Source organism: Megalobrama amblycephala, linkage group LG1 (assembly GCF_018812025.1).
Source record: "Megalobrama amblycephala isolate DHTTF-2021 linkage group LG1, ASM1881202v1, whole genome shotgun sequence".
Taxonomy (NCBI): domain Eukaryota; kingdom Metazoa; phylum Chordata; class Actinopteri; order Cypriniformes; family Xenocyprididae; genus Megalobrama; species Megalobrama amblycephala.
Window position 1 is genome coordinate 5,134,645 of NC_063044.1, and position 27,636 is coordinate 5,162,280.

The 27,636-nt window shown below is 37.6% G+C and overlaps 1 protein-coding gene across 1 annotated transcript; it reads left to right on the forward strand.

The window, feature by feature from the left end:
- Positions 1–5,874: 5,874 nt before the first annotated feature.
- On the forward strand, positions 5,875–20,731 carry gpr139 (G protein-coupled receptor 139). The gene is made up of 2 exons (XM_048177293.1): positions 5,875–6,961; positions 17,242–20,731. Exons 1-2 carry the CDS (start codon positions 6,493–6,495, stop codon positions 18,207–18,209), a joined length of 1,437 nt encoding a protein of 478 aa, XP_048033250.1. The 5' UTR covers positions 5,875–6,492; the 3' UTR covers positions 18,210–20,731.
- The last annotated feature ends 6,905 nt before the right edge of the window (positions 20,732–27,636 follow it).

Below are 27,636 nucleotides of genomic sequence, written 5' to 3' on the forward strand. Positions count from 1 at the left end.
AATATGGCCGCAGAGTGAACAGACTTTCCTTGAAAGGGACTTTGGTATCAATCGATTGGCTGACAAAAATCGGTCGTTATTTTTTTTTTTAAATCACGATTCGGCAGTACTCTCTCGTTACTGTAACCCAAGATCGCGAGAGCTGCATTTTTTTTTTACAGATCTCATCTGCAGTTTGGAGTAATTGGCGTTACGAAAGGTAGGTGCGCAGAAGCACACGCGTGTTTCAATCACGTGTCCCGCCTTGTTAAGAATAGGCCTGTCTTTGGTGATTCTAATTTATGATTTAAATATGTCATCTGAAATATGCTCAATATACAAACGCCTCCAGGCTGAGACAACTGAAAACATGATCAGCATATCTCTCTCGAGAGAGGACATGCAACATATGTAACACCTCGATTCAGGGTGCAAACGAAGGGGGCGCCAAAATCACAGATTTTTTTTTTTAAATACATGTCTTGTATAAAGTACCAGACAAAAAGCATAGTTAAAAAACAAAATATGTAAAATAAAATATGTTTTTAATTTATCTTTCTAATATAATTTTTAAATAATGTTATATTTCTCTCAGATCATCTTGGATTTATATTTTCATTGAAGTTGTTGCAGTGCATTTCATTGCAAATGAAATTAAATGTGATGCTGCATTATTATTTGGCCAAAAGAGCATTTGCAGTGTAATTAAAATTATTGGCACAACTTTTGTCTCAACAGCATGCCTATAATGCCTGAAAATGCTGCCTACATAGACAGCTTACTAGGTTTCGGAGCAGAGCACAAGTACTCTGGGATTCTGACAGGTTCAGACGTGTTTTTGAGCGATTACTCAGAGATATTGAGTGAGAAAGTCTTCGCTCTGCTGATCTTCACACTACTTTAACAGTATCAGGTGTGATGCTGTTCTACTCACTGTCTGCATTCACCCATTTTTGTTATTTTTTACATGCAGTAATTCTACAAACCCGATTCCAAAAAAGTTGGGACACTGTACAAATTGTGAATAAAAACAGAATGCAATGATGTGGAAGTTTCAAATTTCAATATTTTATTCAGAATACAACATAGATGACATATCAAATGTTTAAACTGAGAAAATGTATCATTTTAAGGGAAAAATAAGTTGATTTTAAATTTCATGGCATCAACACATCTCAAAAAAGTTGGGACAAGGCCATGTTTACCACTGTGTGGCATCCCCTCTTCTTTTTATAACAGTCTGCAAACATCTGGGGACTGAGGAGACAAGTTGCTCAAGTTTAGGAATAGGAATGTTGTCCCATTCTTGTCTAATACAGGCTTCTAGTTGCTCAACTGTCTTAGGTCTTCTTTGTCACATCTTCCTCTTTATGATGGGCAAATGTTTTCTATGGGTGAAAGATCTGGACTGCAGGCTGGCCATTTCAGCACCCCGATCCTTCTTCTACGCAGCCATGATGTTGTAATTGATGCATTATGTGGTCTGGCATTGTCATGTTGGAAAATGCAAGGTCTTCCCTGAAAGAGACGACGTCTGGATGGGAGCATACGTTGTTCTAGAACTTGGATATACCTTTCAGCATTGATGGTGACTTTCCAGATGTGTAAGCTGCCCATGCCACACGCACTCATGCGACCCCATACCATCAGAGATGCAGGCTTCTGAACTGAGCGCTGATAACAACTTGGGTTGTCCTTGTCCTCTTTAGTTCGGATGACATGGCGTCCCAGTTTTCCAAAAAGAACTTCAAATTTTGATTTGTCTGACCACAGAACAGTTTTCCACTTTGCCACAGTCCATTTTAAATGAGCCTCAGCCCAGAGAAAACTCCTGCGCTTCTGGATCATGTTTAGATATGGCTTCTTTTTTGACCTATAGAGATTTAGCCGGCAACGGTGAATGGCACGGTGGATTGTGTTCACCGACAATGTTTTCTGGAAGTATTCCTGAGCCCATGTTGTGATTTCCATTACACTAGCATTCCTGTATGTGATGCAGTGCCATCTAAGGGCCCGAAGATCACGGGCATCCAGTATGGTTTTCCTGCCTTGACCCTTACACACAGAGATTGTTCCAGATTCTCTGAATCTTTGGATGATATTATGCACTGTAGATGATGATAACTTCTTTCTAACTCTTTGCAATTTTTCTCTGAGAAACTCCTTTCTAATATTGCTCCACTATTTTTCACCGCAGCATTGGGGAAATTGGTGATCCTCTGCCCATCTTGACTTCTGAGAGACACTGCCACTCTGAGAGGCTCTTTTTATACCCAATCATGTTGCCAATTGACCTAATAAGTTGCAAATTGGTCCTCCAGCTGTTCCTTATATGTACATTTAACTTTTCTGGCCTCTTATTGCTACCTGTCCCAACTTTTTGGAATCTGTAGCCAATATTTGCCATGATATTTCAAAATGTCTCACTTTCAACATTTGATATGTTATCTATATTCTATTGTGAATAAAATATAAGTTTATGAGATTTGTAAATTATTGCATTCCTTTTTTATTCACAATTTGTCCCAACTTTTTTGGAATCGGGTTTGTAATTTATTCTTTATTGGACCTTTTCAACACACAGGTCTTTTTCTTATAAGGATGAACACAAGCGAGAGAGCGACAGCAGACAAATGAAAAGGCATGTGTGAACTCCTTCACCCCTTTACCAAAATCAAACATCTAATTTAACAGTTATGCATACCGGGCTGCTATTAAAGCTTGTGATTTATTATTAATACAGTCTATCGCTTAGAGCCGAGCTGATGGATAATGCTGTTAGAGATGGAATCTCTTTCTATGTCTCTCTGAAATGAACTTGTGCCATAATAGTAAAGCTTTGTTGGAGTGATCCAATAAAACCTTATCTAGTGATTAATATTCAAATCAATATTAAAAAATAAATTCATACCAGTTATTATTGTTTTTAAAGATCTGCTCTGCAGTCTAATAAGCAATGAGTATCAGTAAAGTAGATCATTGAGTGTAGAGTAGTGTTTGCTCCATTTAGCCTCAGGCCTGTATGTGAACATGAGGAAAGACCTGCCATTCTGTCGCTCGCGGTAATCAATGCGAGTCACTGAGCTATATTTTATTAAACGGCCCGTGTTCTCTCTATCACTTCACACTCATTTACTGGGCTCTAGGAAAATGACTTTATGAGAAGGACGACATGGAGAAAATCAGCCTTTTCCCTTCCACATCACACATATGACTGATCAAGTATGCAAAGTAAACAGGTGCCGAAGAAATGCACTCTGTGACCCACAGCAATGGAGAGCATGTGCTTTCCATCATTGTCATATAATCAGTGATTTGATTAGTATCTAAAAGATTATTTATGCAAAATTAATGTTAGGAAATGAATGTACTGTGTTGTTGCTTTGAGTTCACGTTTAGAGTTTTGCTGCACCAAGGTTGTTTATTTATGTTGGTTTTAAACCTTTTAACTTATTCTTCATATTCATAATATTTCCTATCATTATTACTGCAGCACATTTTGTTCAGAAAAGCATCTTTAAATGTAAGATACTGTCATAAAAAAACTTCAAAAAAGTCAAATAATATATATATATATATATATATGCAGGTGGATTTCAGCAGTGGCGTGTAACGCAGTCACTCATACTAGTCACTAGTTGAATTTTATATACATTTAATTGTTGGATTATATTGCGCATAATTTCACTCATTCCCATTGATTTTGTGCTCACACCCAAAGTGCATGCACATAAAACCGTCTCTCGGTACCAAATTGAATAAATTTTCACTACTTATTGCGCTTAAACAGTCAAATACACACAAAATAATGTTAAAATACCAGTGTTGGTGAGTATTCACTTAAACACAGTCACTTATGTTTTAAGTGAACGTAAACAGTTAAGAAAGAAAACGCATGTGCAACAGTATAATAGATCTCTGTGTCAAGCCTTAAAGTGACAGCAGCCTAATATACCTGCTGCCAAATATATTATTATTAGAGATATTAAAAATATCTATATGGCAGTTTTTCTCCATGGTATTAATGTCAAAATTGTGGCCAGAAAAAATGCTGAGTGGCTAGAAACTTTGAAAAACCACTAGCCACAGTGGCCGGTGAGCAAAAAAGTGTCAATATTATTACTGTAAAAGATCATGTGATTACTTTAACTCTGCACTGGGACAGCTCTAATCAGTGCTCTGCCATTTAAAGGGGTCATGGGGGCAAATATATTTGCACATGCCTGCCTCCAGCAGGACAAAGATGAATAGTTATACATCATCGCACCATAGGCTCCGCCCACTGGCATTCAGATGCTTAAAAGCTGACATTTGCCTACACTACACATGTGAACGTTGCGTCAAAAGCAAATACGCCATTATAATCACTAGCAATGTTTCCATCCACTTTTTTATGTGCATTTTGGGATACTGCAAAAAATAAATAAAATAAAAATAGCGTTGGTCGGAAAAGCCAAAATGCGCATAAATTCTAAAAATGCACATAAAAAACTTTATGCGCTCAACTAAGCTGGATACGTTTTTTATGCAATACAAAAACATGCAAACTAAACTACAATAGAAACACTTTTACCAAATAAAATCCTTGATGTGCATCAAAAAAGACGTGACTTTGCTCTCGTTGCACAGCATCTGAAATGCTGTTTTGGTCATTCTGAAATGCCTGAGCAAAGTCTGTCGTCAAAGTGGTTCGGTATAATTCTCTCCCAGAAGCGCCTCACACGATTGTGTTCACAAACACCAGACATCTGAATGCAAGATAAGATAAGACCACGTTTATTGGGTTTCATCTGCGCGCTCTTAGGTGCAAGTACTTTACTATATAAGAAAATTATTATATACAGTGGCTTCTACTGCATTAACTTCCATTTTCTTAGTGATATTTAGTGCCAGTTTATCAGGAAGTGACGATTTTCTCTGGACTCACTGGATGGAGTTGTTTTATGTTTTATGCGATATTCCAAATTTGCGCACAAGTTAAATTCACAACTTTAGATGGAAACATACCTACTGAACACTGTCTTCACTGGATACAGTAAACAGATGCACATTCATTTTCTGACGTGCTTTACGCGGTTGAGTCTCCCGACAAAAGGACAATTAGAGTAAATAGAAGCGTAAAGGAACGATTGCTTTGACGAGTCCTATTTAAACAGCTCATTTGTTCATTTCTGTAGAGATTTAGAAGGATCCCAGATAGCAATCAACCATCGAACCGAATTTAATCAATGCTAATGTGTCAATGTTAACTGCATTAAATCAACATTACTTTTGCATCCGCAATTAATGTTGAAACAATTTTAAAATTTCATCCAAAAATCAATGGTAATGGCACTGAATCTGTTACAGTGGTTCAACATCATGCTTGCACTCTCAGAAAATCAAACACATCAACTACAAGTGACAAGCCACACAGCCTGAAATCAACCGAAGACAAAAGAAGACAATAAATCTCTCAAGATTTCAGCAGAAGTTCTTTTTGAGAATTAACAGAGGTTTAGAAGTTGAATTCTTTTTTAAATGTTTGGATACCATTATGGTGATCGGTGTTTTCATTAGTTGCACAGTTTGACTTTTGGCTTTTTATGTGAGTTTGTGGTTTTTGTAACAGTGTTTGCCAAAACACATAATTTGTTGCAAAAATGCCAGAAACAAAGATGATCAGGTGATATAGTTTTAGCATCATAAAGTAGAATAGTTCACTTATTTTATTCCTGATCAGAAGTGGTTGGTTAGGGTCATGTTATCTTGCCGCCAGGAACTAGTTGATGGTTTATTTTTAATGGTTTATGTCATCCCGAATCGTGCTAGAGAATTATATGTTTGTTCGGAGCATTTTGCTTTGCAAAAGAGGTATAGTATAATGGAGATTTCACAAAGAAACTTTTGTTAAAAGATGAAGCAGCATTAGATCTGACAGCAGCTGCATTTTTTATGTGCAAAATCTTTTATTAATATTATAAGTGAACTTCAAAGGACATTAATAAAAAATCCATGTCATGACCCCTTTAATAAAATACAGAATACAACGATTAAATGAACAGTGAAAGTAAAAGAAGCTCTTACAATATATTTTTAACAAGCATAATTAAGCATGAATATGACTAGTAAAAGACTAGGAAGGCAACATCTATTTACTAGACAAAATAAATAATCTAATATGATTCATATTCTTTTGGTTCAGGTATCGGAAATCGGTATTGGCAAAATCATCATTGTAAAAGTTCAGGAAAGAAATGGCATCGGAACATCCCCAACCATAATAATTATATAATTATTCTTTTATTTTTTCCCAACATGTCATCAAAATTCATAACTCCACAAAATGCCAAATAGCTAAGCATCTGTGTGTGCCACGGACGCACTGTACGTGCAAACTAGTCGAGTCATGCTACAGCTCTTATTTACTTCTGGGTCGCCCTTCAGCCGCACGAGTGTGTCACCACAAAAATCACCTCTCAGTGGTGTCGACACGAATCGTCTCTTCCTCACTTAACGCCTCTCGCTCTCCCAATGTTCTTCTCCTTCACGCCCCCCACCCCCTTTCTCGTCACTTATTTTCACCCTTTTTGCGTTCATGCCTCCCCAGATTTCATTCTCACCAGCTCTCAACACCTCCTCTCTCTCTCTCTCTCCCGCCACCTCTCCTCACACACACACTCTTCCTCACATCCCTGCCTCTCTACCCATCACATCGCCGGCTTCATCGCATCTCATCGTCTGTGTCTCTCTGCCACGCACACACGCTTGCAGTCATTCTCTGACTCTCACACGTGCCAGTCGGCTCTACATCTGCGTGTCCTGCGGCTCGGCTGTGGTTCGTCTCCTCTCTGGAGCTTGAAGGAGGGCAGAGAGGCCATGGAGCACAGCCACATCTTCACCGTACTGTCCACCAACTCCAGTTCTTGGAGTCCTCGCGGTTGCCCTCTCGGACAGTTTCCAGTCATTTACTACAGTTCCTTGCTGTGCCTCGGCCTGCCTGGTAAGAAAAAATTCAGGATTAATAGTGCACAACGCATGTATTCATGCATGTATTTATGAAATGCTTGGTGTGAGAGGAGTGCATCGACCCCCAATATTCACATTTGTGGGCGATCAATACAGGTTGTTCATGCAGATTTGTATTAGAATTATTTAGTGCATAATGCATGGCTTTATGCATGACTTTGTCTGTATTTGCGAACTGCACTGGGGTGAGAGAAATGCATCCCCTCCAGAGTTCACATTTGTAACCAATCAATAGTTTTTTAATGCATTCTTAAAATCTTGATTGGCTAGAGCACAATGTATACTTTTATGTACACTTTTGTCTGTGTAGTTATAAAAAGCATTGGGATGAGGGGGGTGCGTTGTCCCTAATTTTCACATTTGTGGCCAAGCAGGTTTTTTACGCATATTCTTAAAATGTTCCCACTTAATCTCGATTAGTAACATCCTTGAAGAAATTGTCCGTAACCTTGTGAGACGCAACTGTGAAAAAACTGTGTTTCCAAAGGTCATCGGTGACAGGACAGAATTCAGAGTCTCACATAATTTCCACGGGCTTATAATCATATATTGGCAAGAAATATCTGTTATTCCACAGATGATGAAATTAGATCCGGCTCTAACTGGAATGACCTGGGGAGCAAGACAGATGATGCATCAGACATCTTGAGTAGTCATCATATTAATTGGCCTCCGGCGTTTAATATTCACCCTAAAATTACATTTTGTCCCTCCACAATTGGAGGTTGATTGCTCATTTATGACAATTGGTATTATTTGCAGGTGCGCTGCAAATTTAATCGAAGCATCTCTCTCAGGTCGGATGGCGTGTGGCACAGTTTCAGCAGAATGATTCGTTGTCAGATTGAGATAAATCACCGTGCCCTTGAGCGAAGCACTCAGCCTGAGCAGTTTACACAAATATTTTCATTTGCTTTTGGAGCCAGTCAGTCTTCCTGTTGCTCGACTGCTAAATAGCAGCTTGAATTTCGACGGGTTTGTGGGACAAACAAGAAGCGTGATGAGATGAGATTTGAGTCTTTATTCAACACTGTGTGAAAGTCATCACACCTGGCAGTGATTTGGGGTAGATGGAGGTGAAGAAGAGAAACCTCTCAAAGGCATTGTACACAGAAAGTGAGAAAAGCATGAAGAACGGATGGGAAGAGAATGGAAAGAGAGAGAGAGGATGACTAAAAGCAGGTGTGATTAAAGAGGATGAAGGTGAAGAGTGAGGTTATTTTTACAGTAGTAACAAATAACATTTATATAACAATGAATATATAATAATATCTGAAGGAAAGTGAAGTAAATGTATAATTTTTAATCACATTTTTGCTTTTGCAAATCCCTTAAACTTAAAAAATGCAAATATATCATGTAGATTATCAATTAATTAAGAAATATTGTAGTTTAACACAACTAGATGAAGTATAGCAAAATGCTATACTTAAAAAATGCTAAATGAAAATAATTATGTGAAATTAATTGTGCATATTTAGAGCATCAACATAAATAGGTGTTCATCTGTCAGTTTTTCTAGAAGCAATTTAAATTTCCAACAGGGACAGATTACTTGAACCACGCAAAAAAAGAAAAAGAAAAAAAGAAAGAAAAGAAAATCACAGTGCAATCCAGATATTAAATCGTGGGAAAATAATAATGATAATTTCCTTCAAATAACTTCAAGTTCAACTGCACGGCTGTGAACTGAGAGGCAACTTGTAAAAAGCAGCAATTTACAGTTTAACAAAATTTGAAAAGCATTGTATACACTCAACTGCATTTTCACTGCTAAACCTGAAACAGTAGAAACCACAGAAATATGAGTGGGATCAGATGAGCTCATGCCTGTTCGATTGATCGCTGGAGGTGAAGCTCATTAAGGTCACTAATTGGAAGAGGTTGGTCTTATTTCATTGCCTTCTTGCACTGAAGGCTTGTTTGATTTATGTGTTTTGGTGATTTCTATTGAAGATGAAGGGTTTTTATCCAGAAAGTCACTATAATATTGCGTCTGCTGGAAGGTCACAGATCCGCCATAACGATCCTCTTGCCGGCTGTACATTACCCTGGTGGTGTTATTTGCCACTTAAGAGGTGGAGCCAATGATTTTCAATTTAGGTAAATGATCCGGGGCTCTCTGAGAGCTCACCGTCTGTGTGAGGAAAGTGTTTGTGAGCATTTTCGTGTTCATGGCAGGACCATCAGAAAGTCAGGAAACCTGAGAGTTGTTTATCTTGTCAGATCTGAGCAAGATGAGATATGAAAGAGATCTCATCGGCAATGCAGTTGGGTCTTTTGAGTTTTTGCAGTATATAATATGAATATTTTGCACAGATTCATTATTACAGACTGATTATTTATTTGAACAGACAAAAGTTGAGAAAATTGGAACAAAATTATATTAAAAATACAAAAAAAAAAAAAAAAAAAAAAGTTGTCACTTGTTGAATTAAACACTCAACATTGTAAGATCATGTAACAACAATGCAAATGCCTGCCGAATACTGTGCACTAGCCTATGTATATATTACCATATAGGGCTGGGTAAAAAAATATTGATTTCTCAATTTTTTAAAAATTCATATTTTTACGAACCGATATCGATTCTTAAATCACAAGAATCGATTAGTCTATCCTGCTTTCAGTTGATGAATAAACAGAACATAGCGTGCCTTGCATCCAATAAATTGCAATAAGCTTTGCACTTTATTTTTTATATGAATGTCTAAGATTTCAAATTCTGTCCATTTTATTATGAAATTCAAAAAAAAAAAAAACGTTTTTGCGCTGTTTAGCGATCACTGCATAGCAGTTCAGTTCAAGCACAGCGGCAGATGAACTGAACGTCTTCTCTGCTTTAATACCAGTTACAGCGCAAAATAAATATGAATGAACATCTGAAGGTATGGTAAAAGAAGGCCTATAACTTACCGAAATCCGTATCATGCCTTGTAATATATCAATCAGTTTTAACCGCTAAAAGACGTCAATAAAACAGCTTATAATATCACGTAAGTCACATTTACCTCAGGAAAACCATATTCAGTGACCATAAAATCATTAGTCAGCTAGACAAATTAACTCTAGAGAGGAGCATTGTGTTAAATATATGCACCATATTACATATTCATTATAATGTTTAATGTTCTTTAATATTTAATGTATGTTTGAATAAATCAAAGTTTTATGACAGCCACCATTTAAATGTTTATATTTCAAAAAATGAATTGGAGTAGAAATATAATTATGTGATTGTAAAGTTAGTATTATAACATTATTATAAAAACTTCATTGAGTGTAAGTACAAATCAGTTCATTTTAACCTTCAATATTGTATAGTAATGTAGTACCAAGTGACTCCCATGTATACTTTGCAGCATTTTTGAGATTTTTTTTTCCTTGAGAAAATTTGTATCCATAATCGACATTGAATCGAATCGCAAGCTTGTGAATCGAAATCGAATCATGAAATTTGTGTCAATACCCAGTCCTACTACCATATACTACTTTATGAAAAAAAAAAAAAACAATCAGAATGCAGTGCAATACACAATTCCATTCTGACACAAATACATGTGGATTCAAAGCAAACTGAGCCAATTGGTTGCTCCTGTTCTGGACCCTACAGAGACCTGCACAAAGACAGGAGTTAAGTGAAATCAATATGCTTACGATGTTGACCACAGCTAAATGGAAATGTCAGGAAATGTACAACCTCCAGGCCACGGTGGATTCGTTTTGTTTGTCTAAATAAAGTACATTCTCAGTGGGGCATCTGGAGAGATTAATCCAGTGAAAGCGAAATCCACAAACAAAAGTACAATGGACAGTGGAGTATGAAAAGGAAGAATAAAGCGGATAAGGAAAGTAAAACTGGGAGTTGAGAGCAGGATTTGGTGAATCTGGATTTTATTTTTGACTGCAGTCTTAGTGACACTCTGATACACATGAACACACATAGACATGACGTCTGCAAGACAAACTGATCCACACAGCCAAAGGCATACTGATTCACAGTCTGAAAGAGACGACCTATAACTTAAAGACTCACTGAAATAAACTGTCAGAATGAAATGAACACTAATATTACATTTTAAAAACGAATTAGATGCACATGAGAGAAAAATTAGTCATTTAATTCATAGAAAATATCAATTACTATGACAAAAAACAACACCAAATAGCAAGGTGAAGAGGAAATCAAACAGAATTCAGTTCCACTATAATAGAGTTCAGGCTACTCAGACACAAAAATAACCTTCATTATCCTGTTAGTGATCCACAAAAAAGAGTGGGTTTGACACTAGAAAGCTTGTTTTGTGTAGCCTGTAGGAAAGACAAATCTAAAATGAGATCTCTATTGTTTCTTTAGAAAGCAATGCCATCAAAAGGAGACATTTGTCTCTTGAATCTCAGGATTTTCTCTTTATAAAACACCCCATGTTTCGGAAGAGCTCTCAACTGTGCTCAGATTTGCTAAGAAGTCTCAACTCAATCAAACTCAAACATGTTTCATTAAATTCTCCAAATCCATATTCATTTTATAGCTCAATCCTGGGCCATCACTAGACATTAGAGATAAAGGTCATGTAGCCTGGAATATGTAGACAATATAGATTCTGCATAATAAAGCTGTGCAGAATCATCTGACAGTAATAATATATTAAAGACATCAAAGTACCGTGAGAGCAGTTAGAGAGCAGATGGCTCGGTATGCTTTCGATTCACGATGATACACCCATCGATCTGCGCAGTGCTGCAAGAAGTCGAACAGACTTAGGCTGTGTCCAAAATCCCCATCTATAGCCTTAAAGGATTCAATCACTTTCAAATAAAATGTTCCTGCTAATTTAATCACCCCCATGTCATCCAAGATGTCCATGTCCTTTTTTCTTCAGTCGAAAAGAAATTAAGGTTTTTGATGGAAACATTCCAGGATTATTCTCCTTATAGTGGACTTCAATGGCCTCCAAACGGTTGAAGGTCAAAATTACAGTTTCAGTGCAGCTTCAAAGGGCTTTAAACGATACCAGATGAGGAATAAGGGTCTTATCTAGAGAAACGATCGGTCATTTTCTAAAAAAAATGTAAATGTATATGCTTTATATAAACAAATGATCACCTTCCAAGTGGTTCTGCCAAAACCGCACTTTCGTAATCTTCAGAAAGCTTATGCTGTATGTTCTACGCCTTCCCTGTTCAACTTACGGAAAAAAATGGAACTGGTGCTCGTTCCGTAAGTAGAATAGGGAAGGCGTAGGAAATGCAGTGTACATTTTTTGAAAAATACAAAAGTGCGGTTTTGGCGGAAGCACTTGGAAAGCGATCATTTGTTTATATAAAGCATATACAGTTATATTTTTTTAGAAAATGAGCGATCGTTTCGCTAGATAAGACCCTTATTCCTCGCCTGGTATTGTTTAAAGCCCTTTGAAGCTGCACTGAAACTGTAATTTTGACCTTCAACCGTTTGGAGGCCATTGAAGTCCACTATAAGGAGAAAAATCCTGGAATGTTTTCATCAAAAACCTTCATTTCTTTTTGACTGACGAAAGAAAGACATGAACATCTTGGATGACATGGGGGTGAGTAAATTATCAGGAAAATTTTATTTGAAAGTGAACTAATCCTTTAAAGGACACTATTTGAGGAAACAGCCATTTGTAATGGTGTATAAAACCATAGTCAACGAGTGCACAACCGATGTATGCTTAATGGCTAGAGAATACCCATAATGCACTGTGAGAATCGCTCGCCAAATGAATTCCTGCGTCTAACCAGAAGATGGCATCCGCATCTGAATCATCCATCCATCCATCCACAGCGTAATATCATACATGTATAAATTCATTTTAATTGACTATACATTATTTAATCAAGGTTTATAAATAGACAGAGTTCAAGAAAAATCATTACTGGAGTTGCCAGTTTTGATATTGTAAAATTAGTAAGAGTAGTATGCGGTTCCAAATTCAGTAATTGTCTTTTGCTTTTTTCAACTTTCTGGTTGGTGTTAAACATGATTATTTTAAAAATAAGCTGAAATAATACTGGCTGATGGCTTCAGCACAAGCAAATACCATAGATTATCAATCTCCTTGCTCAGTAAGGCTTTAAAGATTTTGTATGTTATCTTTCAAAATTCAAGTTTTTACTTGTGGAACGCGAATGTTGCACTCTGTATACGTTGCATTGTTGTCACATGACTTCATTATACGTTTAATTCAGAAAGTGGAATGCAGTTATCCAAAAATGTAATTCTGCATGTGCAATCAAGTTTGTGTAAACTGTATTAACTTTTAGCAGTGTGGTAAAATAAAAGAGATCAGAATCACAGCTGTAATCACTACCTCTTCAGTCGTCACATGGGAATTGGAAAGTCGCTATATAAATGGAAAGACAAATGGAAAGATATAGGCCTACTCTTACTCTATACTGCAAAAATGATAACAGTACTATGCTAGTGCTATTCATCTGACCAAATATACATAAATGAAACTAAAATCTCTTTTGATTCTCGAAATAAGCAATAAAATGTTCCTCTGGGAACAGTGCTCAGAGGACTGCATTGTGCAAGTTCAACTGTGAAAGAGACAGACAGCTTGGTTTGCTTTTTTTTCTGAAAAGGTAAAATAACTTTTCTTAAAACTTGATTATGACAGTCTATGCAAAGGTTTCAATCTAACCCATCTCTGTCTGTCTCTCCATACTTCTATACATCTTGAAAACGATGTTTGTGTGCCTGAGATTGCAAGTGTTTATGCAAATGATGATGTGTGAGTTTGAAGCTGGAGTCTTTGTAATTTGCAATCAGCTGATGTTCTGGAACTGTGAAGTGCGATTCTCCAGACTCCTGACTGGCATATGTAATCCAATTCCATCTTTATTAGCAGCCCGAATGACTGTCAGGCAGACAGAGACACACCACGGGTGCAAAACACTTTGAAGTTTTCATCCAATATATCCTTCCATGTAGCAGCCCATTGGCTACAGTGAGGCGACGGTAGGAAATTTGCTGCAACTTTTGGTGATTGCTTTATAGGTTAACACACCCCAGAATGTTTCCTGGGGTCTTTTGTAACGAGTCTTTATCCACCATGCGTCCCCTACCACGTATTAAATTGTTTGGCTCAAACAAAGGCAGCACTTCTCTGTGCATGTTCTTTTATCACAGTGAGAGGTCATGACAATCATTGGTCATTTCTTCTGCCTGTACATCTCACGCTGCCTGAGTGTGACCTACAAACAATACAAGTTTGTATGAAAACAGAGTAGTGAAAGGGTTAGAAGAGGAAGGGGTGGATGCTAGGGGGTCTGTGTACCCTTGGGCATTTTTCCTGGGTCATTGTGACCTGGACGCAGAGCACTGCATAAGCACCGGTGTTTGCTGTAATTGTGCACTTGTTGCTGCTGCTTGTTCAGGTTTTATTGAAGGTCACAATGAGACAGAGGTGAAAGCTGTGAAGGAAAACAGGCAGGCAGGAAGAAGAGGAGGCGAATTGAATGACAAAGTCTCAGAAGGTCAAGTTCTTTTAAGTATTTGTTATACATGTGAATGTGTAGGTGCACATGGCTGCCATGTGTATGAATGAGTGTGCACATGTGTGAACATGTGAATGTGCATGTGTGTGAATACATGCAGAGGATTGTTAATGTAAGCATCTTAACATGCATGTGAATGCATGCGTTCAAATGTATCAGAATTGCATTGCATGTGTGAACTTATGCATGTGACTATTAGGGCTGGGACGAGGCACATTTATCCCGATTCGATACTATCATGATACTTGGGTACCGATACAATATGTATTGTGGTTTTTAAGAATTCCAATTCTACAAGTATTGCGATTCGATATTGCTATGTTTGCCTTTTTAACTCCAAACCATGGGGGAAATTTAAATGATACACTTATACATGATGGTGCAGGTCATATATCTGTAGATGTCTCTCTGTCCACCATTTTTTAGCCTTCTCAGGGCCCAACAATAAGGATTTTACTACTAGCCTAACTTATATAAATTTCAAATATTGTTAAAGACAAGTTAACTGAGCAGCAGCAGGTTTATTAGGCTGCAGTCACTTTAAGGGCTGCACAGATCCAATATACTATTACACATGCTTTTTATTTCTCAACTGTTTATGTTCACTTAAGATATAACTTACTATCTTTACCAGGATACCCAGCATTTTTTTGATGTAATTTTGTGTGAATATGTCCGTTCAAGCGCAAGAAGACGTGAAAGAGAACTCAATTCTGCATTCACACGCTCTCTGAGAAGAGGCTTTTTCGGGGCACATGCTTCGGATGTATGCACGCACAAAACTTCTCACACTATTGAATTGAGTTCACTTTCGCGTCTTCTTGTGCTATAATAATTTAGATTGGCAAGACTTAAAGGGATAGTTCACCCCAAAATGAAAATTTGATGTTCATCTGATTACCCCCAGGGCATCCAAAATGTAGGTGACTTTGTTTCTTCAGTCAACACAAATGATGATTTTTAACTCGAACCGTTGCAGTCTGTCAGTCGTATAATGCATGGCAATGGTAACAAAATCTATGACAGTAAAAAAAAAAAAAAAAACATGCACAGACAAATCCAAATTAAACCCTGAGGGTCGTGACGACACATTGATGTCCTAAGACACGAAACGATCAGTTTGTGCGAGAAACCGAAAAGTATTTATATAATTTTTTACCTCTAATACACCACTATGTCCAACTGCATTGGGCGCGCGCATGGCATCCTGTGCATTTAGTGTGCACGCACTCTAGCGTAGTTTAAACATGGAGCCTGTAGTACAACAGTTGTTATACAAATGGAAGTAAACCATTAAAAAACATGGTTCTTTTATTTTGTTACTTTTTATAAGGGCTGCTTTACAAATAAAAAGGACACATACAAAGATCTTGTTCACATACCTCAGTTGGATGGGGAACAACTTTAGTACATTAATGTGTGTGTTGATATCCAGCCGAAGAGCAATCAACCATAACTTCAGGCGAGCAGGCTCAGAAGTTGGGAATATGTGGAAAGTCACCACTCCCGAATGAGTTTGAGCAAGAGAACGTAATCTTTTAGTTTTAAGTCAGTTTGAACAATCCGGATAAGCACATGTAAGTACCATTTTGATTAGCCGTCGTACCTACGATGTTTGTGCACTGTGTAAACAATGAGTGACGTATATGCGCGAGAGCTTGTGTAAACTACGCTAGAACGTCTACACACCTCACGCACCGGATACCGTGCACGAGCTCAAGGCAATTGGACATAGTGATGTATAAGAGGTAAAAAATGATTTAAATACTGTCAAATTTTCATTTTTGGGTGATCTATCCCTTTAAAAACACATGCAAATGATAAACATTCATGCTGTTGCACTGGCCAGATCAGGCAAGTGGCAGTCACGTCAACTGTCGAGCGATGTTTATGCTGACCCGAGGCTAATAATATTGTCGAGCCCTGCCCTCTGCTGAAATAAAAGAGGCAAATTTCCTCCACCTCATCTATAAGCAAGGACTTAAAGCAATTTAATATGAGTTAATATTGATTCTGGAATAAAAAAAAAAAAGATTTTAAAATCGTAAAAGCAAAAATCATGACAGGTGAATTGATTTTTTCCCCTCAGCCCTAGTGACTATATGTGCATGCATGTGAATTTGAGTGTGTGCATGTGAAAGCATGCATGTGAATTTGAGAGTGCATGTAAATGCATACATGTGAACTTGAGTTGTGTGAATGCATACACGTGGATTTGTCCAAATGCATGTGCATGTCTTTATATGGATCCATGTTAATTTGAGTGCACATGTGTGAACACATGCCTGTGAACATGTATACGTGCATGCAAATGTGAATGCATGAGTGTAAATTCCAGTGCATGAGTGTGGATGTATTTTTGACTGTGTTAGAATGGAAATGCATAGGTGTAAACATGAATGCAATCTTGTAATGACATGTAAACGTGTGCATGTGAATGCATGCATATTAAGGTGAGTGTATGCGTGATGTCAGTCACATGCTTTGCATGCATTATTGTGACTGTGTGCAGTAAATAGGAAAGACCTACATTTTGTATCTATTTGAGGTGCTTCAATTCCAAAGCAATATTGTGTGATTCATTCTTACACTCGTAGGTTTAATAAAGAAGCATTTTCTCTCTTTTTGTATGTGTCATAATCTTGCAAGACTGACTATAACACTTTCTCACCCACCCCTTCCTCTCTCTTCTCACCATCTCTGTTCATTTCTTCTCACGTTCCACAGCAAACATCCTCACAGTGATCATCCTTTCTCAGCTGGTGCTGCGACGACAGAAATCTTCCTATAACTACCTACTGGCCCTGGCCGTAGCCGACATCCTGGTCCTGCTGTTGATCGTATTTGTGGACTTCCTTTTGGAGGACTTCATTCTCGGAGCGCCTCTGCCCCACTCGCTCAACAAAGCCGTGCAGGTTCTGGAGTTCTCCTCCATCCACACCTCCATCTGGATCACAGTGCCCCTGACCGTGGATCGCTACATCGCCGTTTGCCATCCACTGCGCTACCACACCGTATCCTACCCAGCCCGAACTCGCAAAGTGATTTTGGCAGTGTACGTTGGCTGCCTGATCTCCAGCGTCCCGTATTACTGGTGGCCGGAGCTGTGGCACGGGATGCCGGGAGCGAGCAACGGCGGCCGCAGCAGCAGCGCAGGACAGCACGTATTGGTATGGGTCCACTGTGCCACCGTTTATCTGCTCCCATGCTCGGTTTTCTTCTCGCTCAATGCCATCATCGTACGCAAGCTCCGCTGCCGCCGTAGCTGCTTCCGTCTTCGAGGGTACTCAACTGGAAAGACCACGGCCATCCTGCTGGCAATCACCTCAGTGTTCGCCGTGCTGTGGGCGCCGCGTACGCTTATGATCCTTTACCACCTTTACACGGCACAGCCGGCGATGCCTGGCCCCGCCAGATTGCTGCACTTAGTCACGGATGTGGCGAACATGCTCGCGCTGCTCAACACCGGCGTCAACTTCTTCCTCTACTGCTTCATTAGCAAGCGCTTTCGCAGGATGGCCGGCACGGTGCTAAAGGCCTTATTCCGATGCAGGAAGCAACCACCGCCTTTTTACGCCAGTCACAACTTCTCCATCACCAGCAGTCCGTGGATCTCACCAGCCAACTCCCACTGCATCAAGATGCTGGTGTACCAATACGACAAGAACGGCAAACCAGTCTGCATATCCTCCTGATCGCCAACTCGAGTGATGCCGTACCAATATAACGCTGGCTACTGAGCCAGGCGAGCTTGGGAAAAGTACTTCCCGACTAGTGACGATCAGAAGGTGGCGATCGGTTTGTTAGGAAGTGCCTCTATAAGAGATGCAGTGTCAGGTTCAGAGACATCTTGCGGCCAAAATGTGGTTCTTTCTCTGGAAAAAAATCAAGCAGGAGCGGTCATTAAGCGATAACATGCCAATGCCTTTCAGGATATTAATGCAAAAAAAGACTTGATCCCGAAGTATAGAGAAATCATGAAAGGCTTGCTTGAGTTCTAGGAGATGACTGTCCAATTAAACCAATATATTGATGTGATTAAAAGAGTTTGTCTCTAGTAGGGATGGGCGATATAGCTAAAATCAAATTTTGATGATATTCAATATATATCTCAATATATTTTCATTTGCATTCCAAAAATTTAAAAAGGCGTCTTTCTGCCGCCCATGAAAAAGACATTATCTGGATAGAACAGCTAATATAAAAAATTGCTTGCTACAAAATCAATACTAGTTTATTTATTTACTAATCTTTTTATATAAATCTCTTATTTACATTGTGTTTACACATTGTTAGTTATGAAAGGATTTGCAAGCATGTAAGTAGCTCTCAATGCTGTTAAACGTGTTGCAAATAGAAACCTTTTTGAACTGAATTGGAAACCTGTCTATATATTGCCAATATTTGATGTATCGCCCAAGGCTAGCCCTAGATAGCACAGTTTTCAGTTGATTGCACACCAAAGTAACATTTTACATGGAGAAAAAGGATTCAAAGCTGGAGCCAACTAGATGTTTTTGTTTGTGAACCACCTTTCCAACTCTCACCTTCTCAGCAAAGAGACAGAGGACTCCCTCCCTTTGTGACATTAAAAACAACGCTGGCATTTTCCTTTAATATGCTGTTGGTCTCCAAGGGCCGGTCGCAAACAGCACAAGCTCTTATTAAAGAATCAAGCCTTTAGATATGTGCTGGAAAACAGCTTCAGCATTGCTGCCTGATGAAGATGAAACGCAAGGACTTCTGCTTCAACAAAAAAGCTTCTGGTGCAACTGACTGTTAAATGTACAATTAAGGCAAAAATACCTTTAGAGAGAAATTATTCTTTATCGTTTAAATCAATATTCTAAGACACTCATTGCTCAGTACATGAAAGGATTTTCTATCACAGTGGCAAACACTAAATAATTAAGACTTTGTAACTTCTACCACACACGTACACGGACTCATTTATCCTTTGCTGGGCAGCCTCAAGAAAAAAGGAAAGCGAAGAAGAGAACACTTTTCAAATAAAATCAATTGCTTTCTCCAGAGTGAGCTATTGGGGAAAACCACATTCATTTATCTTCACAGCGGTGTGGAGTAACAGGCTGCCATCTGGAGTGCTTAAACTGTGGTGCATATATATTTAAACAATACAGCGGGGAACATTTTCGTAGATAAGGTGAACTTAAAAATGTATGATCTCTTTCGTAGACAAGGCTGTATTCACCTGTCTTATTACAGCAAGGCAAATAAGTGAAGGTGGTTCTGCTGAAAGCTGTGAAAAATGGCTTCTTACACAACTGAAAATGGTCACTTTCCATTACAGTGTCCATGTTAAAGATTGAGGCTTTTAGTCTAAAATGGCTTTCAGTCCATGTCTGTTAGCTAGCTTTGTGGACTCATTTGAGGTATGCTCTAGTACTCCTAAAAGTTGGCAATGGTTTTTCAATTTCAGGAAAATGGACCAAAAATACCAAGCTATCTTGTTTGCCAGATCATATAAAACTTTAGTCCTATTAAATACACTTCCATCCAAATGTGTTTTCATTTAAGTGTTTTTGAAGCTAACAAAGCGAATGAATCATTTAAGCAAATTAATCAGTGCTTTTGAATGAATCTTTTAGGTGAACGATCCATTCTGGTTCGCTTCCATACGTGTATTTACGACACGACCATACGACTCATATTTTTCGTGCACTTAAGTATCGTTCTTTTGAAGCGTGTGACTGTTTTTCTGTCTTTATAGACTGTTTATAGCACGTGTACATTATGTGCAATTTCGTTAACTGAACCTACTGAACGAATCAGTGTTTTGAATCCATGTGAGACTCGATGCGGCACTGAAAGGATTAGTTCACTTTCAAATGAAAATTAACCCAAGCTTTACTCACCCTCAAGCCATCAGGTGTATATGACTTTATTCTTTCTGTTGAACACAATCAGAGATATATTAATAAATATCCTGACGCATTCAAACTTTATAACGGCAGTGAACAGGACCAACGAGTATGACCTGAAAAAAGCTATCTTCCGCAAGACCGCCTTCCGTATTCAACATATGAAGAAAACTCTTGAATAAAACTTACTACATACTACTACATACTATGTATTCCCTATTCAACTTACGGGAAAAGTGTAACTGATGCGATGCCAGTTTACACTTTCTTTGTACGTTGAATATGGAAGGTGGTCTGGTGAAAGCTAGATATTTTAATTCATAAATTGTTAAATATGGGTTGTTTTTTTTTTGTTTTTTTACACAAACGCATTGTTTTGATTCAGAAGGCATTTATTAACCCCCCGGAGCAGTGTGGAGCACACATTTATGATGGATGGATGTGGATAGAAGCACATTCTTCAGCCCATACACGTTGGTCCCGTTCACTGCCATTGTAAAGTTCGGATGCGTCAGGATATTTATTAATTTTTCTCCGATTGTGTTCATGAGGAAGAAGAAAGTCATTTACACCTAGGATGGCGAGACCATGAGGGCGAGTAAAGCTTGGGCTAATTTTTATTTGAAAGTGAACTAATCCTTGAACAAATATTTTTAGCGAATGAACTGAACAAATTCATCCGAATGAACTAGGGGGATCTGGTCACATTGATTTTGCCAAGACATGTTCATGGATCAACATATTTTCTTGAACCTGAAACAAAATTCCTGTCTGAAAATTTAGTCCAAACCATATCCCTACCCCTAAAACTAACCTTATCCATAACTTCTCTCTAAAATCAGAGGGAAATGATAGGTGAATATCACTGATGTAGAAGCACCTAACCCTGGTTTTAAGCCTAAACTTGACAAACTGTATATTTGTTGGAATGTTGTTCCAGGATCAACAAAGATGTTAATCCAAGAACATGTTGTACTTGGTTAAATCACATTCACCAATCTGGGTTTTGAGGAAAAAAAAAAAAAAAAAAAAAAAAAAAAAACATAACCCGCCCAAATAGGAAGCATGATGCATTTGCAATTGATTTATATAAATTGTGTGTAACCGTAATGAAAATGTTATTAATATGCAATTATTTTGTGGAGAAGCCTGTAATTATGCATACTGATTATTCTCGCTATTGTAATCAATTATATTAATATGGACCCTGTAATGTAAAGTCTAACCAAATCTGTTTTGGTTTTTTTCTTGGTCAGTAGAAAGTTCATGAAATAGGAGCCCTGTTACCGGTGACTTTAAGGTTAACCTGTATAACCTGTGAGATGTGTGTCATGTCAGTGAAACATAGCCAAAAAGCGTGTAATATCGTACGTTAGATATGTACAGAATACAAATTAAGGAAAACTATAGACTAGAATGTCAAGGTGCTGCTAAAGTGTCTGTACTGTACTGTACATCATCCAAACTGATCTTTATTATTTCTTATTTATTTGTTTCTACCATCTTTGCCTCTGTCCTTTTTCACCCAAGAATGTGTTTTAATAAAGCAACAATCAATTTTCTCCCATGCACACATTATTTATATTAAGGGAGCATTTATGTATTTATGGAGTAGCCTAAAAATTGCAAAAAATGACTATAGAATCCAGATTAGTGAGGTCATGCAATGGCCCCGAAAAGTATTGCATTAGATTGTTTGATATTTTGTAATACAATGCAAAGTCATTTATACATGTTTAAATGTGACTTGTGTGTTAAAATACTTTTTGAGGCCATGGTTAATGTGAAGGGCCAATCAAAAATCAATAATAAATGTGCTCATGTCCAGAATTCTCTCCTTTGAACAATCATAAAGCTTATATATTTGGACATTACTGCCAATTTATTGACACAACAGATCATTAAAGCCACAATCAGCCTTCATGCAAAAAATAACAAATAAGGGGGTAAGAAATATGTTTAAATCTTTTTGATAAATGTTAAAATGTTTATTTTTGAGCACATACCTGAACAAACAGAATATTGTACATATCATTTTCTTTAAATACATACAAGTCATTGAGGCTGTTTACCTTTAATATGTGTATGAGATTGAATGTCTGTGATCAAATATGGAACATATTTGCATCGTTTCAAATACATATCTTTTTACATTTTCTCTTAAGATGTTTGGCTGATCGGCAGTGAATAAATCTTTATGTGTAGGCCAAGTGAATGTATTTGTGTATTTTCAGTGAATGTACTGTATGTTATGGAAAATAGCATGCAATTTATTCTGATGTATATTTTCTTGAACACAATAATCATTAAAAATGTATCACCTTTTATCTAATTTAATGACTGAAGTTAATTTGACATATCTGAATAAAAACACACATGAACTTAAGACTTGTATGAATAAAGTATTATTTTTTATTTTTTTTTGCAGTGTAATGCAAAAAAATCAACATAATTAATCTAATACAGTAATAATGATATATTTTAAATATTTAAAAAAATATTATAAATAAATATTTTTATTTTTATTTTTGCATTACTAATAATGAGAATTTTTTCCCCCAAATTACAATAGAACACAAAATAATGTTGCAATGCAAATCGAATCAATCATACATTCCCTCAACGGATTCACCAAAATCTTAATGGAGCTAAAAAGGCTTTCTTTTCTTTCTTTTTTTTCTATTGATTTTGAGGCAAAATATGGCCTAGACAGTTTTGGTGAGATTAACCCATTTTAGATCACCTTGTTGATCAACAATAATAGTGCTTTTAGGCCCGAAACTTAAGTAGCTCAAAGTAATTAGTACATTAAAAATGGTGCACAAGCAAATTTAGTGACAAAATCAATGTAATGTGAATCACAATCCATCATGTCACATTCAACCTCATCTGCAGCCATAAAGGATGCTTTTGGTCCAGGCACAATTTTCACTACTACTTATTGTTTATTGTGCCTGACAGCCACAAGCTTGTCACCCAACATGCCTCATTACCCTTGACACATATGAGTCAATCTCCAGCAGGCCACAGATACAGAAGCTCATTTCAGACGGGAACGTCTGGGCTTGTCAGCCTCGGGGATCAGCTGTTGATGAAGTGCTGTTTTAATGTCCATGTTAATGGCTGAATAAAATGAAGTGGTACAGAAACCCAGCTGAGCAGCCTGTTCAAAGGTTTGGCTGCTTAGCTTCAGCGCTTATTGCACAAATGTCACTGTATTTTATTATTCCACCAGTGACCAATTATTTTAGATGTCTCAGCGTGAAATTTACATATTTTTCTGCTCCAAATAAGCTATCAACATTCTCATTCAGCTCGTGGCTGGTGCATCTTCCCTCACTGGCACTTACATTTTTTTAGTAAATCATCTGGGGCCTCATTTATAAAAACGTGGAATCTTAGATGTGGAAAAGTGCTTAGCACCAAATCAGGGTCTAAGCAGATGTACCAGTGTTACCAAGTCTGCGGTATTCCCGCAGAATTGGGCAACTTTAACACTGTTGCCGCAGTTTGTTTTAATGTCTGCAGGTTACAGCGACCCTAGTCTCAGCCTCAGATGTCACACCCATGGATCGTTGGCTGAACATCTGATGCATATGGCACACTTAACTGGAAACACTTTAGGATTTTCAAAGTCATCATCTGGTTGGTTGTATTGTACAGGACGTCCAGGAGATGTGTGTGTCGCATTCTTTAACGGTCCACTTGGAACAAATGCCGTGACGCCAAACCCCCTCGTGAAAGAAGAAAGCCGTTGTGTTTACAATTGTGACAACAAGCGATTTCCAGGATCAACTAAACTCAGGATTTTCAAAAGTGTTTGAAGTTTGCGGCTTTATAGTTGCAGTAAACTTGCACAATGTTCTTGAATGAATAATTTATGAGATGCACAATGGCCTGTTATTGTAGGAACATCGAGTTTATATTTTCACGCCCCTAAACATTACACGGAACAAAACTATTTGTGATTACATGTCGTTACATGTCAGCCAAACGTCCTCTTGGGCACTCCTTGGCCAATGAAAGCAAGATAGATTCCAGACCTTCTGCTGTCAGTCTGAAAGTCTGGCTATGCGAAACTAAAGCGACCCCAAATAACATGATATTTAGCCCCTGGAATGCGAATTTTACCCCCCCCCCCCCGGAACGCGATTGGGCTAGTTTCGGGCTATTTTTGAATAGCAATTGTTAAAGTTTTGTTGTGAAAACCTGGCAACCCTGGAATGTACGCACTTTTCCTTGTGGTAGAGAGTCGGAGTACTGCAGGTATTTTTAAATCTCAGAAATTCTTGCCACTCGCCATTCTCAAGTAAAGCATTTGGACATTGACTGTTGCTTTTTTATATGTTAATGACATTAATTAGGTGGCGTTTACAAGCCAGAGATCTGAGGCCTCAATTATAAAGCGTGCGTATGCACAGATTTGATCTTAGAGTGAGTATACGCTTAAATCCACGCCAATGATCATATTTACAGGTTTACTGGACAGGTTATGTTCTGTATGTGATTTATGTTTGGTGGAGGATGAATTTCATTTTATGTTTTTATGAAATTTTTTGTATGGCAACCTTTGTTGAGAAGGCATGGACATTAATACAAAAGACTTTGCATGCTGAGATGAGGTGATTTAGTTGTGATTATGTCAGGATGTTGTGGCTTATTATATTGTCTGTTTCTTTTCTTTTTTGATGGACATCTTTCCTAATGACTGGATAGTGTCATATAAGCCCATGCGGGCTGGGCACCATGAGTGCATGACACTTAAATAAAAATATTCATTCATTCATTCTTATAAAAACGTTCTTTGATGTGGAAAACGTACGCACTTTTCCTTGTCAGATTGCTACAGGTTTTTGGAAATCTAAGCTATTCTTGTCAGCTCGCCATTCTAAATGAAAGGATTTGGATGATGACTGGTGATCTTTTAAATGACATTAATTAGGTGTCGTTTACAACACGGAGAACTGAAACCATTCAGCTGCGTGCAAGTTTAAGATCATTTGCGATTTAAAAATTCACATCTGCTCATTTTCTGTGTGTATACGTTCATTCTATGAATCACACGTACGCACATCTGAGAAATCAAATTTAGGACGGTTTCTTTGTTTAATAAATGTGGCCCCTGAGATGAATTTCTAAATCCTCTAAATCATCAACATAATCAAAATGTTGCTGAAAAACCTGTTGCAGACAATCTGCTCCATGCCTTCTGTTGTCTGATTGATGCTTTTTTTTAAGCAAGTAAAATGCCTTTTAGTATAACGTTAATTATTAAAAAAAAAAAAAAAAAAACATCCACCTTTAGGTTATGATATACCATAACATCCTGTTTTCCCAGGACATGTCCTGTTTTCACGTCCTGTCCTGGCCGTCCTGGTTGTTTTTTATAAAGTTATGAAAATGTCCTGGTTTTCATTGTTTTTCATTGGGCCATTAAATTGACCGGTGTTACGAGATTTTCGGTTTCTGAGATTTTCAGTTTCCGAAGGCTGAGCATACATGAATATTAATGAGTTAATATTCATATATTAATAATGCACGTGCAACTGAGAATATTAGTTCAGATTGTATCTCAAGACATTAGTGGATTATTCCATAAAGGTAACTATATTTTCAGTGTTGCGGATGACTTATGCCTAAACTACAGCTGTTTACTTCTAAGTAACAGTTTATAATGTTTTCATTTGTATGCATGATTTGTGCAGTCGTCTATAACTGAATAACAGATACTTTTGTAACAGCAGAGCAACCTTCAGCTATCGTCTACAATGAGTTCAGCTCATTGTGCTTTTCCTTTGTACCTTGTGATGTAACAGCTGACAGGCCTATATAAATTTCTTTTTAACTTTCATGCTTATTTGTTAAGTAGCCTAACAAAAAACTGCTGGGAAAGATCAGCTCTACAGCAAAATATAGCCTAGATGGGCAAACAAGGAGGATGAGGAAGAAAAACAGGATGAAGAGGAAAACTAAAGATATTTTTTGTTAGTTAGTTTTTGTAAGTTTGTGAGAGCTATTTTTGTTATTTATTATTTTTCTAATACAGAAGAGACATTATTTCTATCATTATTTCATTCGTTATGTTTGAAACTTATCATAATAAAACATGTTGAGTAGCCTAACCTCTGAGAAGCCTATCTGAATTTGTGTCTTTGGTTATAGATAGTATTCTGTATATAACAATTTTCTATCCATACAGAGGGGGCATATGCCTACTTTAAAGGTGCCCTAGATTATGTTTTTAAAAGATGTAATATAAGTCTAAGGTGTCCCCTGAATGTGTCTGTGAAGTTTCAGCTCAAAATACCCCATAGATTTTTTTTAATTAATTTTTTTAACTGCCTATTTTGGGGCATCATTATAAACGCGCCGATTTTATGCTGCGGCCCCTTTAAATCCTGTGCTCTCCGCCCACAGAGCTCGCGCTTGCCTTAAACAGTGCCTTAACAAAGTTCACACAGCTAATATAACCCTTAAAATGGATCTTTACAAAGTGTTCGTCATGCATGCGGCATGCATGCGTCGGATTATGTGAGTATTGTATACTGTTATATTGTTTACTTCTGATTTTGAATGAGTTTGATGGTGCTCCGTGGCTAACGGCTAATGCTACACTGTTGGAGAGATTTATAAAGAATGAAGTTGTGTTTATGAATTATACAGACTGCAAGTGTTTAAAAATGAAAATAGCGACGGCTCTCTTGTCTCCGTGAATACAGTAATAACTGATGGCAACTTTAACCACATTTAACAGTACATTAGCAACATGCTAATGAAACATTTAGAAAGACAATTTACAAATATCACTAAAAATATCATGTTATCATGGATCATGTCAGTTATTATTGCTCCATCTGCCATTTTTCGCTATTGTTCTTGCTTGCTTACCTAGTCTGATGATTCAGCTGTGCTCATCCAGACGTTAATACTGGCTGCCCTTGTCTAATGCCTTTTATAATGTTGGAAACGTGGGCTGGCATATGCAAATATTGGGGCGTACACCCCGACTGTTACGTAACAGTCGGTGTTATGTTGAGATTCGCCTGTTCTTCTGAGGTCTTTTAAACAAATGAGATTTATATAGGAAGGAGGAAACAATGGAGTTTGAGACTCACTGTATGTCATTTCCATGTACTGAACTCTTGTTATTCAACTATGCCAAGATAAATTCAATTTTTCATTCGAGGGCACCTTTAAATATATTGAAATTATAAGGCATCTTTGAGTAAACTTCGAGTAT